The following is a 12979-nucleotide window of genomic DNA, read 5'->3' as shown; positions in this document are numbered from 1 at the left end:
GGATTGGATCAGTTAAAGCAACAGTAACAAAACACAGAAAGTGGGTGTTTATTTGAGTCCACATAACGTCGAGTCAAGTTTGGCGAAAAAGTACAAATTCTTCTAACTAATCATCTTTAAGGCCTTCAGATCAACCTGGAAACAAGATTGAAGTCGATCGGATAAGTTTTGAGGGAGAAAACCTTAAATGTATAACGGCGAAAAGTGACAGAAACAAGCGAAAAATGCCCCAAACTGTGAAATTCTGCGAATTATTGTAGCACACTCTAGTGTTCACATCGCACATATTTTTTCTGCAGGTTAAAGGATGCAATGTGCACATATACTGCAAGTTTTGAGTGATTAGTCCCAATAGTGTTGAAGTTATGAGCATTGAAAACAAGACACGCCCCTAAGAGGTTCATTGGACCATATGTCCTTAGCACAATGAGATATCAAAAACCTTTTTATGTATGTAGGTGATATAGCTTCACTCATGGTCTACAAAAAAGTTGGTATAAATCAGAACCAGCGTGTAGGAGAAATAGCAAATTATGTGTTTTTCACAAAAATTCAAAATGGCAGAAAATCTAAGTAGGTGGAGCTTAGGGGTCTTAAAGGCTTTTTTGAAGAGCAGGTGGAGATTAACATGAGTATAACATTTTAAGTCAATCGGACATTCTGGGTGAGGGGGCGTCGCCAGACCAACTTTGAGGGGGGCGCTAGAGAGCCATTTTTTAAAACCCCAAATTTGACATCTATATCATATGGCTATTTTCACCAAGCCTGACAAGCTTGCCACATTTGGTGAGTTTTGGAGGATGGCAAGTACCCCCAATATGCACCCAATGTTCCACTAAGAATAACAATAGGGTCCTCTCGGACTGACGGACCCCAATAACATCATGAAGGAGCTATTTTACTACATGGATAGAAAAACGTGAACAGCAGGAAGACGTCTGGCCTGCAGGGGGCGTGGCCCTGCACTCATGAATAATGAATGAGCTCAATGGCCCTGCAGTTTGTTCTGACAGAGTGGTCTCCACAACGACGACTAGTGTAGTGTTTATTCCTCCCAGTTACATCATGAAGGAACGTCTCATGTCGTAACAGAACATACTCAAAGTCACCACAAATGAACCCAGAGGGAACGTTCTCCAGACGTACGGGTTACTTTACTGTCCATCACCGTGTAGCCCCGCCCTAAAGCATACCCTGCTTTATGGTCTGTTGGACCTTCTTTTGATTCACTTTAAAAAGAACCAGAGGTTGTCTTCCTGCTGAGGCTCATGGGTAGTGTAATGTTTAGAGAGAACCCTCAGAGCAGCGAGGTTCCTGGAGGAACGGTCGATACGAGTGGAAAGTGAGCCTTTAATGGCGTCTGATGGAAAACACTGAGGCTAATGAGAGGACATCCCATCGCTGCTGAGGAGATCTTTTCATATATGAATCTCACATCCATCACACATTCAGCTTTTCTTTTTATTGGAACATTGAGATAAATAGAAAAATAAAAAAGAGGGAGGATCACAGATCGCTGAGAAAATAACGTACGCCTTCCTCCGAGCCGCAGTCAGAAGTCCAACCACTCCGCCATGTAGATGCAGTTGGATGGAGAAATCTCTCCTCCTTCGTGACAGTCGTCAAACACCTGAGGACAGAACACAGGAAGTCAGCGTTCGGCCTTATGAAGCGGCGCTTCCTCGTCACGCGGTGTGTTACCGGGCAGAGTCCGCAGGGCGTCCTGACGAGGGCCCGTGGGTTTGGATGACAGGGTTCACGCCGCGGTAGAGTTTCATCTGCCCGTCCACGCTGCCCACCGTTCCCTCCTTGGCAGCGATGACCGTCATCTCCACCTTCCCGTCGTAGATCAGCGTGTTGAGGATGGTCTCAATGTCGTCCATGGACAGATCCACCTATAGTCAAAACACCTGTCAATCAACCTGTAGGGACAGCAGCTTCTAATCCTGAAGGTAGACATGTTATTTACACACATATAAAGTGTGTGATGTCACTAAAGAAGGAGGGGCTGAGAGTCACCTTGCTGATCCCCAGCTCACATATGTACTTCCAGACTTCATGCGAGGTGGCGAAGGAGCTGTTCCTCTGAACCATCGGACTCTGCTTGTTGTCCCTCGCTGCTTCAGCCTGAGCACACAAAGATATGAAGAGGTGGAACAAAACAATACAGCAACAAATGGTGCAACAGCAGAATTGAACATTAGACAGCATATTGCATCACTTCCTGTCTGCGTATCGTCTCAGCTCCGGCTAAACCGCTGATACCTAATACATGGACATCTTTAACATTTAACCACTCAGATCTCTCCTCCTTTTAGCGACTTAAAGTCTTATTTAGCTTAGCCACACACACACACACACACACACACACACACACACACACACACACACACACCACACACACACACACACACACACACACACACACACACACACACACACACACACACACACACACACACACACACACACACACACACACACACACACACACACACACACACACACACACACACACACACACACACACACACACACACACACACCTTGCTCTGCAGAAACTTGAAGCACTGCTGGTTGAGAACCTCCACGAACTCCGACTCAAAGTCCTGGTCGCTGTACCAGGCGGCCCCCCGTCACCGAGCGGTCCGGCTGCAGGTTGTACAGCATGTACAACCTTCTTCTTTGACGCCTGCACACACAACGTCCACCGACGGGTCAGAGGGGAAACCTCGCATCTCTGCATCTTTACATTTAGGATTTTAAAGCTCACAGCGACAGATTTGACAGCTTTGATGAGCTTCTTGCTCTCCAGGTTCTTCAGGATCTTGTTGACCTCCGTCAGAGGGAGGTTGCTCTTGAAGCGGATGTCTCTGCTCCAGATTCCTGCAGGACACAAGAACCGTTCAGAGCTGCCGGTCTGAAGGAACCAGCGACAGAATGTTATCGGCACACGCCCGGAACCATGAAGAACATCAACGATGTAACGTGAGAAGAGATCGAAGACACGAAGAGCTGAGGAACCTCCAGACCCCTGATGTCCTCCTGTAGAGGGCTGTGATGAAGCTCTGCTGACCAGCGACATTCATCACAGGAATTAACCTGAACCGTATTATTCAGACTGAGGACGTCAGAACCTGAAACCAAGACAATAAAACAGCCTGAGGAGGTGTCGGCGTCCCCCCAGTCCCCCTGAAGGGCTTCAAGTCAAAGCTGAGACCTGAACCCTGAGAGCTGAGATCCTCAGGGACTCACTGATGTCACTTGGTGCATATTTGAGTGCGAGACTTTAAATGGTGTAGATACCACAGGGATCATCCTCCATCCTGGACCTTCTCACACCACTCAAACGCTCCACCCGGGGAGACGCCCCACGAGGTTAAACCCTGAAGTCGGGTTCCTTATGAAACGGTGACCTCCTCGAACAAGGTTTCTGGACCCAAAGAGTCCTCCACCGGGAAAATGTCAAGGTCATCTGAAGGTTACGTCTTCTGTCGTGTGACGGATTCTAGTAAGAAAGTAACCGGTAGTCATAACAGGTCCACAACATCAGGACAATGCGTCCTCTTCTCAATCAGAAGGCGGCACGGGTTCTCTGGTCCAGGTTCTCTGGTCCAGGTTCTGGTCATTTAATTCCTAGACTACTGTAACTCCTCCTTCAGGTCTACCTGCTAATGCCATCAGACCTCTACAGCTCATCCAGAATGCAGCTGCTCGACTGGTCTAACCTCACACCAGGACATGGTCTAACCTCACACCAGGACATGGTCTAACCTCACACCAGGACATGGTCTAACCTCACACCAGGACATGGTCTAACCTCACACCAGGACATGGTCTAACCTCACACCAGGACCTGGTCTAACCTCACACCAGGACATGGTCTAACCACACACCCAGTACTTGGTCTAACCTCACACCAGGACATGGTCTAACCTCACACCAGGACATGGTCTAACCTCACACCAGGACATGGTCTAACCTCACACCCAGGACATGGTCTAACCTCACACCAGGACATGGTCTAACCTCACACCAGGACATGGTCTAACCTCACACCAGGACATGGTCTAACCTCACACCCAGGACATGGTCTAACCTCACACCCAGGACATGGTCTAACCTCACACCCAGGACATGGTCTAACCTCACACCCAGGACATGGTCTAACCTCACACCAGGACATGGTCTAACCTCACACCAGGACATGGTCTAACCCTCACACCCAGGACATGGTCTAACCTCACACCAGGACATGGTCTAACCTCACACCAGGACATGGTCTAACCTCACACCCAGGACATGGTCTAACCTCACACCCAGGACATGGTCTAACCTCACACCCAGGACATGGTCTAACCTCACACCCAGGACATGGTCTAACCTCACACCCAGGACATGGTCTAACCTCACACCAGGACATGGTCTAACCTCACACCCAGGACATGGTCTAACCTCACACCAGGACATGGTCTAACCTCACACCAGGACATGGTCTAACCTCACACCCAGGACATGGTCTAACCTCACACCCAGGACATGGTCTAACCTCACACCCAGGACATGGTCTAACCTCACACCAGGGACATGGTCTAACCTCACACCCAGGACATGGTCTAACCTCACACCCAGGACATGGTCTAACCTCACAGCCAGGACATGGTCTAACCTCACACCCAGGACATGGTCTAACCTCACACCCAGGACATGGTCTAACCTCACACCCAGTACATGGTCTAACCTCACACCCAGGACATGGTCTAACCTCACATCCAGGACATGGTCTAACCTCACACCCAGGACATGGTCTAACCTCACATCCAGGACATGCTCTAACCTCACACCAGGACATGGTCTAACCTCACATCCAGGACATGGTCTAACCTCCACACCAGGACATGGTCTAACCTCACATCCAGGACATGGTCTAACCTCACACCAGGACATGGTCTAACCTCACACCCAGGACATGGGTCTAACCTCACACCCAGGACATGGTCTAACCTCACACCAGGACATGGTCTAACCCTCACTCCAGGACATGGTCTAACCTCACACCAGGACATGGTCTAACCTCACATCCAGGACATGGTCTAACCTCACATCCAGTACATGGTCTAACCTCACATCCAGGACATGGTCTAACTTCACACCAGGACATGGTCTAACCTCACATCCAGGACATGGTCTAACCTCACACCCAGGACATGGTCTAACCTCACACCAGGACATGGTCTAACCTCACATCAGGACATGGTCTAACCTCACATCCAGTACATGGTCTAACCTCACACCAGGACATGGTCTAACCTCACATCCAGGACATGGTCTAACCTCACATCCAGTACATGGTCTAACCTCACACCAGGACATGGTCTAACCTCACATCCAGGACATGGTCTAACTTCACACCAGGACATGGTCTAACCTCACACCCAGGACATGGTCTAACCTCACATCCAGGACATGGTCTAACCTCATCGTCACTGCTAAACACTCAACAAGCTCCTCGTGGTGAAAGTCTCTACGTCTTCCACCGGAAACTAAAAACACATCTTTCCCGACTTTATCTTGAGTAAAAATAAATAAAAAATAACACTTTAGTAGCACTTAAAAGTCTCTTACTGATAGCACTTTGTATTTTAACTTTATTGAAGAAATTGATTTTTGTTGTTCTGAGTTTGGACTCATGGTTTAATGCACTTATTGTAAGTCGCTTTGGATAAAAGCGTCAGCTAAATGACATGTGATGTAATGACATGTGATGTAATGTAATGTAATGTAATGACATGTAATGTGATGTAATGACATGTAATGTGATGTAATGTGATGTAATGACATGTAATGTGATGTAATGTGATGTAATGTAATGTAATGACATGTAATGTGATGTAATGTGATGTAATGACATGTAATGTGATGTAATGACATGTAATGTGATGTAATGTGATGTAATGACATGTACTGTGATGTAATGACATGTAATGTGATGTAATGTGATGTAATGACATGTAATGTGAGTAATGACATGTAATGTGATGTAATGTGATGTAATGACATGTAATGTGATGACCATCAGTCTGTTACCTTTGTTTCCTGCGTCCTCGATGACCTGATAGACCAGCTTCTCTTGGTTGTCTGAGCCTTTCATCTTACTGCCCACACCAGAAGAAGACTACATCAATTACACAGTACTTTGACATTAGTACACAGTAGTACTTTGACATTAGTACACAGTAGTACTTTGAGTGTGGGTACCTGGTGCTCTGAATGTCCTTCATCCTGTACAAGAGACCTGAGCTGTTCCTGAGCAGGTCCAGCTGACCCTGGAATCAGAAACACAGCAGGTATCGGTCCGACGTGACCAATCAGGAGAGAGCAGTGAGAGGTGATGTCATGCTCAGACTGACCAGTGACAGCAGCTTGTTGATGGCCATGGCTCTCTGCTGGGGCTCCAGGTGAGGCATGTCGTTCTGGATCACCTGGTCTGTGATGCCATGAGGGAACTGCTGACACAGCGCTTTAATCCTACACACACACACACACACACACACACACATACATATGAAACCAGCTGAACTATGACGTCAGACCTCCCTGTGAGGGTCGGTCTTCATGTAAATGTTGAGCTTCTGGTCCAACGTGTGTGTGTTGGCTGGATGCCGGATTCACAATGAGCTCGCTGCAGTTCAGAACATGCATTTCTTATAAATATATAACTCGTGTGTAAAGCTCGCTGACGTCACCACACCGACCTGCTCTCCACCTCCGCGACGTCCAGCGTGTTCGTCTCTTTCTTCCAGAGGCACGTCCGACATGTTCTATTACGTGTTTTAAGTTTCTTCTCATCTGACTGCTATTTAGCCTGTTAGCTTGTTAGCTAATGTTGTGTCAGACAGGACACGCCAGTTCAGGGGTCCTTAATTAAAGCAGAGGCGTCGTGAGATATGCCTGTTTAATAAATCACGGTAAGAAAATACAAATACATTTTAAAAACCGTCTATTGTTGTTTTAGTTGTTTTATTGATTTAAAACATAGTATAAAAATACTTTAAAGGCACATCTTATCGTCAGAGTTTTTCAGAGAGAATCTTCTTTGGAAGTTTTTGTATATTTAAATGAGGAGGAGAGCTCGTTTGCCATGGTGACGCGTCGGGTACACGGAAGTGTCCTTTGAATCTTCTTGAATCGAAGTAAGAGATTATATATTATTTTACTGTATTTATGTGTAACCTAAACGAACATGCGCAGTGCGACGCGGTTCTGTGGTGTGTAGTAGTATTTAAATATATATATATATATAGTATTTATACACAGTGAGTAACGTTTAGTTTGTACTTCAGTTCTTCACTAGTAGCTACTGAATATTTACATCTGATGTACATTCTACTCTATCACAGGAAACTATTGTACTTTTACTGCCACTATTCATGTACATTCATGTACTCTACTAATACATTATGTTTCTATCGATTAGAGAGCATATAAATACATTAAAATGAGACTTTAGAAAGTTTAGAGGGATGAACTTATTAATGCATCAATATTCATAGTATAATAATATATACATATATAATATATATATATTTTATATATATTACATATAATATATATATTTGATATGTATTATATATAATATATATTTGATATATAATATATATATGATTATTATTTTAATAATATATTATTACAATGTATATATTATAATATATATTATTATTATATTTATATTGTATTATAATGTAATATAATAATATATTATATATATTATTATAATATACATATACATATTGTACTATGAATATATTTTGATGCTTCAAGATAATGTTGTATTTCTACAGTGAAGGAAGTTACACTCACGATTTATATGATTGATTGACAGACAGACAGCCGCGCCATGACAGCAGGAGCAGTTTCAGTGCCACTCATCATTCCTATCATCCACCTGACACACAGAGCCAAGAACCACATTGACACCAACACAGCCTGTCTCCATCCAGTCAGGTACCAGTACGTGTTATTCTCCTGGTGTCCACTAGGGGCATTAACTCTGTATTATAGAGATAATACATGTTGTTCTCCTGGTGTCCACTAGGGGCATTAATACTGTATTATAGAGATAATACATGTTGTTCTCCTGGTGTCCACTAGGGCATTAATACTGTATTATAGAGATAATACATGTTGTTCTCCTGGTGTCCACTAGGGGGCATTAATACTGTATTATAGAGATAATACCTGTTGTTCTCCTGGTGTCCCACTAGGGGCATTAATACTGTATTATAGAGATAATACATGTTGTTCTCCTGGTGTCCACTAGGGGCATTAATACTGTATTATAGAGATAATACCTGTTGTTCTCCCTGGTGTCCACTAGGGGCATTAATACTGTATTATAGAGATAATACATGTTATTCTCCTGGTGTCCACTAGGGGCATTAAAACTGTATTATAGAGATAATACATGTTATTCTCCTGGTGTCCACTAGGGGCATTAACTCAGTATTATAGAGATAATACATGTTGTTCTCCTGGTGTCCACTAGGGGCATTAACTCTGTATTATAGAGATAATACATGTTGTTCTCCTGGTGTCCACTAGGGGCATTAACTCTGTATTATAGAGATAATACATGTTGTTCTCCTGGTGTCCACTAGGGGCATTAACTCTGTATTATAGAGATAATACATGTTGTTCTCCTGGTGTCCACTGGGGGCATTAATACTGTATTATAGAGATAATACATGTTGTTCTCCTGGTGTCCACTAGGGGCATTAACTCTGTATTATAGGATAATACATGTTGTTCTCCTGGTGTCCACTAGGGGCATTAATACTGTATTAGAGAGATAATACATGTTATTCTCCTGGTCTCCACTAGAGGCATCAATACTGTATTATAGAGATCATACCTGTTGTTCTCCTGGTGTCCACTAGGGGCATTAACTCTGTATTATAGAGATAATACATGTTGTTCTCCTGGTGTCCACTAGGGGCATTAATACTGTATTAGAGATAATACATGTTGTTCTCCTGGTTGTCCACTAGGGGCATTAACTCTGTATTATAGAGATAATACATGTTGTTCTCCTGGTGTCCACTAGGGGCATTAATACTGTATTATAGAGATAATACATGTTATTCTCCTGGTCTCCACTAGAGGCATCAATACTGTATTATAGAGATAATACCTGTTGTTCTCCTGGTGTCCACTAGGGGCATTAACTCTGTATTATAGAGATAATACATGTTGTTCTCCTGGTGTCCACTAGGGGCATTAATACTGTATTAGAGATAATACATGTTATTCTCCTGGTGTCCACTAGGGGCATTAATACTGTATTAGAGATAATACATGTTATTCTCCTGGTGTCCACTAGAGGCATCAATACTGTATTATAGAGATAATACCTGTTGTTCTCCTGGTGTCCACTAGGGGCATTAATACTGTATTATAGAGATAATACATGTTGTTCTCCTGGTGTCCACTAGGGGCATTAATACTGTATTATAGAGATAATACATGTTGTTCTCCTGGTGTCCACTAGGGGCATTAATACTGTATTATAGAGATAATACATGTTGTTCTCCTGGTGTCCACTAGGGGCATTAATACTGTATTATAGAGATAATACATGTTGTTCTCCTGGTGTCCACTAGGGGCATTAATACTGTATTATAGAGATAATACATGTTGTTCTCCTGGTGTCCACTAGGGGCATTCATACTGTATTATAGAGATAATACATGTTGTTCTCCTGGTGTCCACTAGGGGCATTAATACTGTATTATAGAGATAATACATGTTGTTCTCCTGGTGTCCACTAGGGGCATCAATACTGTATTATAGAGATAATACATGTTGTTCTCCTGGTATCCACTAGGGGCATTAACTCTGTATTATAGAGATAATACCTGTTGTTCTCCTGGTGTCCACTAGGGGCATCAATACTGTATTATAGAGATAATACATGTTGTTCTCCTGGTGTCCACTAGGGGCATTAATACTGTATTATAGAGATAATACATGTTGTTCTCCTGGTGTCCACTAGGGGCATCACTGCGGTATTATGGTGTCCCTCGTCCTCATCACAATGTCCCTTGTCCTCCTCTGTTCTACTAGACACCCCTGAGGTTCTGATCTTCTTCACTCTGGACGGGTCCAAGCCGGCGGCGGGGTCACAGGGGTCAGCGGGCGGCAGCAGGAAGTACAGCGGGCCGATCCTGCTGCCTGCTGGTCGAGTGGCTGTCAGAGCCGTAGCCGTCACTAGGTAACTGATCACCTGACCCAACCATGGTCATGATGTCACTTCCTGTCCAGCCTCTGAGACGTCTCTGTCTGTTGAGAAATCTGATCAACAGCCTGTCTCTGTTTCCCTGTCTGTCTCTCCCTGTCTCTCCTGTCTCTCTCCCTGTCTGTCTCTCCCTGTCTCCCTGTCTCTCTCTCCCGGTCTTCCTGTTTGTCTCTCCCTGTCTCCCTGTCTGTCACTCTCTCTCTCCCTGTCTGTCTCTCCCTGTCTCCCTGTCTGTCTCTCTCTCCCTGTCTTCCTGTCTGTCTCTCCCTGTCTCCCTGTCTGTCTCTCCCTGTCTCTTCCTGTTTGTCTCTCCCTCTCTGTCTCTCCCTGTCTCCCTCTCCCTGTCTCCCTCTCCCTGTCTCTTCCTGTTTGTCTCTCCCTCTCTGTCTCTCCCTGTCTCCCTCTCCCTGTCTCTCCCTGTCTGTCTCTCCCCGTCTCTTCCTGTCTGTCCCTTCCTGTCTGTCTCTCCCTGTCTTCCTGTCTGTCTCTCCCTGTCTTCCTGTCTCTTCCTGTCTGTCCCTCCCTGTCTGTCTCTCCCTGTCTTCCTGTCTCTTCCTGTCTGTCCCTCCCTGTCTGTCTCTCCCTGTCTTCCTGTCTCTTCCTGTCTGTCCCTTCCTGTCTGTCTCTCCCTGTCTTCCTGTCTGTCCCTTCCTGTCTGTCTCTCCCTGTCTTCCTGTAGAGACGGTAGAGACAGCTCCACAGTGACGAAGGTTTTCTCGGTTGAACTTGTGGATTCAAACAGGAAGGAGGACGAGGAGAACTTCCTGCAGAACGACAAACAGGTAAGACTCCATTTCCCATCAGCCATTTCAAACAAAAGATCTTGTTGTGAACAGTTCTAATGTTTAAAGTTTTAATTTCAGCGTCCTTCTGAAGGAACCTTGAACTCTGCTGATTCTTCACTGAGGCCCTCAGGTCTGTTGCTGTATATTATAATATAATGAATATAATATACATTACATTTCATGTCATTTAGCTGACGCTTTTATCCAAAGCGACTTACAATAAGTGCATTAAACCATGAGTCCAAACTCAGAACAACAAGAATCAAGCAAGTACAATTTCTTCAATAACGTTAAACTACAAAGTGCCGTCAGTAAGAGACATTTAAGTGCTACTGAAGTGTTAAACTACAAAGTGCTGTCAGTAAGAGACATTTAAGTGCTACTAAAGTGTTAAACTACAAAGTGCTGTCAGTAAGAGATACTAAAGTGCTAAACAACAAAGTGCTATCAGTAAGAGACATTTAAGTGCTACTAAAGTGTTAAACTACAAAGTGCTGTCAGTAAGAGACATTTAAGTGCTACTAAAGTGTTAAACTACAAAGTGCTGTCAGTAAGAGATACTAAAGTGCTAAACAACAAAGTGCTATCAGTAAGAGACATTTAAGTGCTACTAAAGTGCTACTACGGCTCTACCTTGCCTATTCAAGGTATAGTCGATAATAAATGTGACCCTTACTGTATAATAATATAATAAATAGTCTGACACTTTTACTGTATAATATAATTCATACATAAACATAATATAATTACTATAATAGTATAATAAACAGCCTGTTTAGAAAGATATTGGTCTGTTTGAAGCTCAATGTCACAGTGGCTACAAACAGCTAGTTTATCTGCTCTTATGGTAGCTGTTTGTAGCTATCAGTGGTAGCTTAGCTTAGCACAAAGACAGATAGCAGTTCCAACAACTCAGTCGGTCTGATTGACATGTGGTTTGTTGTTAGCTAACAAGCTAATCAGCAGTTCATCTGTCAGCTGGGTTTAGTAGAACCAGGGGTCAGCATACAGACACTAACTCTGAGCTAACTATGCTAATAATCCATATGATGATGTGTTCAGCTCAAACTAAACATGATCACTTCCTTCAGAGCCTCGTTTTCTGACCCGTCGACTGGGCTCTGCGACCCAACCACCACCATGGGGTTCCTCCCAACGTTCCCAGGTAAGCAGAACACCAGCAACTGGTCCCACCTGAATACCGGCCGAGGCTCCGACTTTGATCTTGTGGTGTTTCCTGTCTGTCAGAGTTCAGGTGTGACGAAGCAGCTGAGCAGCACGCAGACGTCCCGGATCCACAGAGAGACCGACTTCCTGAGGTACGAACAGTTCCGGAAAATCATCCTCTGATGTTTGTTTTCCACAGGAAGTCATTCCTAAATCTTTTAGGACCTTCTGGCCTCCTCATAAACCTCATGGACAAACAGTGTTACTGATAATAATGTAACATTGTCCTCATAAACCTCATGGACAAACAGTGTTACTGATAATAATGAAACATTGTCCTCATAAACCTCATGGACAAACAGTGTTACTGATAATAATGAAACATTGTCCTCATAAACCTCATGGACAAACAGTGTTACTGATAATAATGAAACATTGTCCTCATAAACCTCATGGACAAACAGTGTTACTGATAATAATGAAACATTGTCCTCATAAACCTCATGGACAAACAGTGTTACTGATAATAATAAAACATTGTCCTCATAAACCTCATGGACAAACAGTATTACTGATAATAATAAAACATTGTCCTCATAAACTTCATGGACAAACAGTATTACTGATAATAATAAAACATTGTCCTCATAAACCTCATGGACAAACAGTGTTACTGATAATAATAAAACATGGTCCTCATAAACCTCATGGACAAACAGTATTACTGATAATA

The 12979-nt window shown here is 43.7% G+C and overlaps 2 protein-coding genes across 2 annotated transcripts in view; one reads left to right on the top strand and one right to left on the bottom strand.

Moving 5' to 3' along the window:
* Positions 1 to 1443: 1443 nt before the first annotated feature.
* polr3f (polymerase (RNA) III (DNA directed) polypeptide F) lies at positions 1444 to 7092 on the bottom strand. Its single transcript, XM_034542411.1, is given in 12 exon segments — positions 1444 to 1630; positions 1702 to 1740; positions 1743 to 1895; positions 2020 to 2127; positions 2547 to 2627; positions 2629 to 2673; positions 2675 to 2692; positions 2774 to 2886; positions 6088 to 6155; positions 6259 to 6326; positions 6411 to 6528; positions 6756 to 7092. Coding segments are annotated over 11 exon segments (828 nt in total). The 5' UTR covers positions 6468 to 6528; positions 6756 to 7092; the 3' UTR covers positions 1444 to 1552.
* An 805-nt stretch (positions 7093 to 7897) lies between these two features.
* The window catches only part of dzank1 (double zinc ribbon and ankyrin repeat domains 1), a 54820-nt gene continuing 49738 nt past the window's right edge, over positions 7898 to 12979 (top strand). Inside the window, 7 exon segments of the mRNA XM_034542288.1 lie at positions 7898 to 7984; positions 7986 to 8004; positions 10123 to 10270; positions 10974 to 11076; positions 11158 to 11209; positions 12171 to 12244; positions 12328 to 12398. Of these exon segments, the coding sequence (XP_034398179.1) occupies positions 7898 to 7984; positions 7986 to 8004; positions 10123 to 10270; positions 10974 to 11076; positions 11158 to 11209; positions 12171 to 12244; positions 12328 to 12398 (554 nt within the window).

This window comes from Cyclopterus lumpus, chromosome 1 (genome assembly GCF_009769545.1).
Source record: "Cyclopterus lumpus isolate fCycLum1 chromosome 1, fCycLum1.pri, whole genome shotgun sequence".
Taxonomy (NCBI): Eukaryota; Metazoa; Chordata; class Actinopteri; order Perciformes; family Cyclopteridae; genus Cyclopterus; species Cyclopterus lumpus.
Note: the sequence above shows the minus strand (reverse complement) of the source record. Positions and strands in the feature narration are given on the sequence as shown.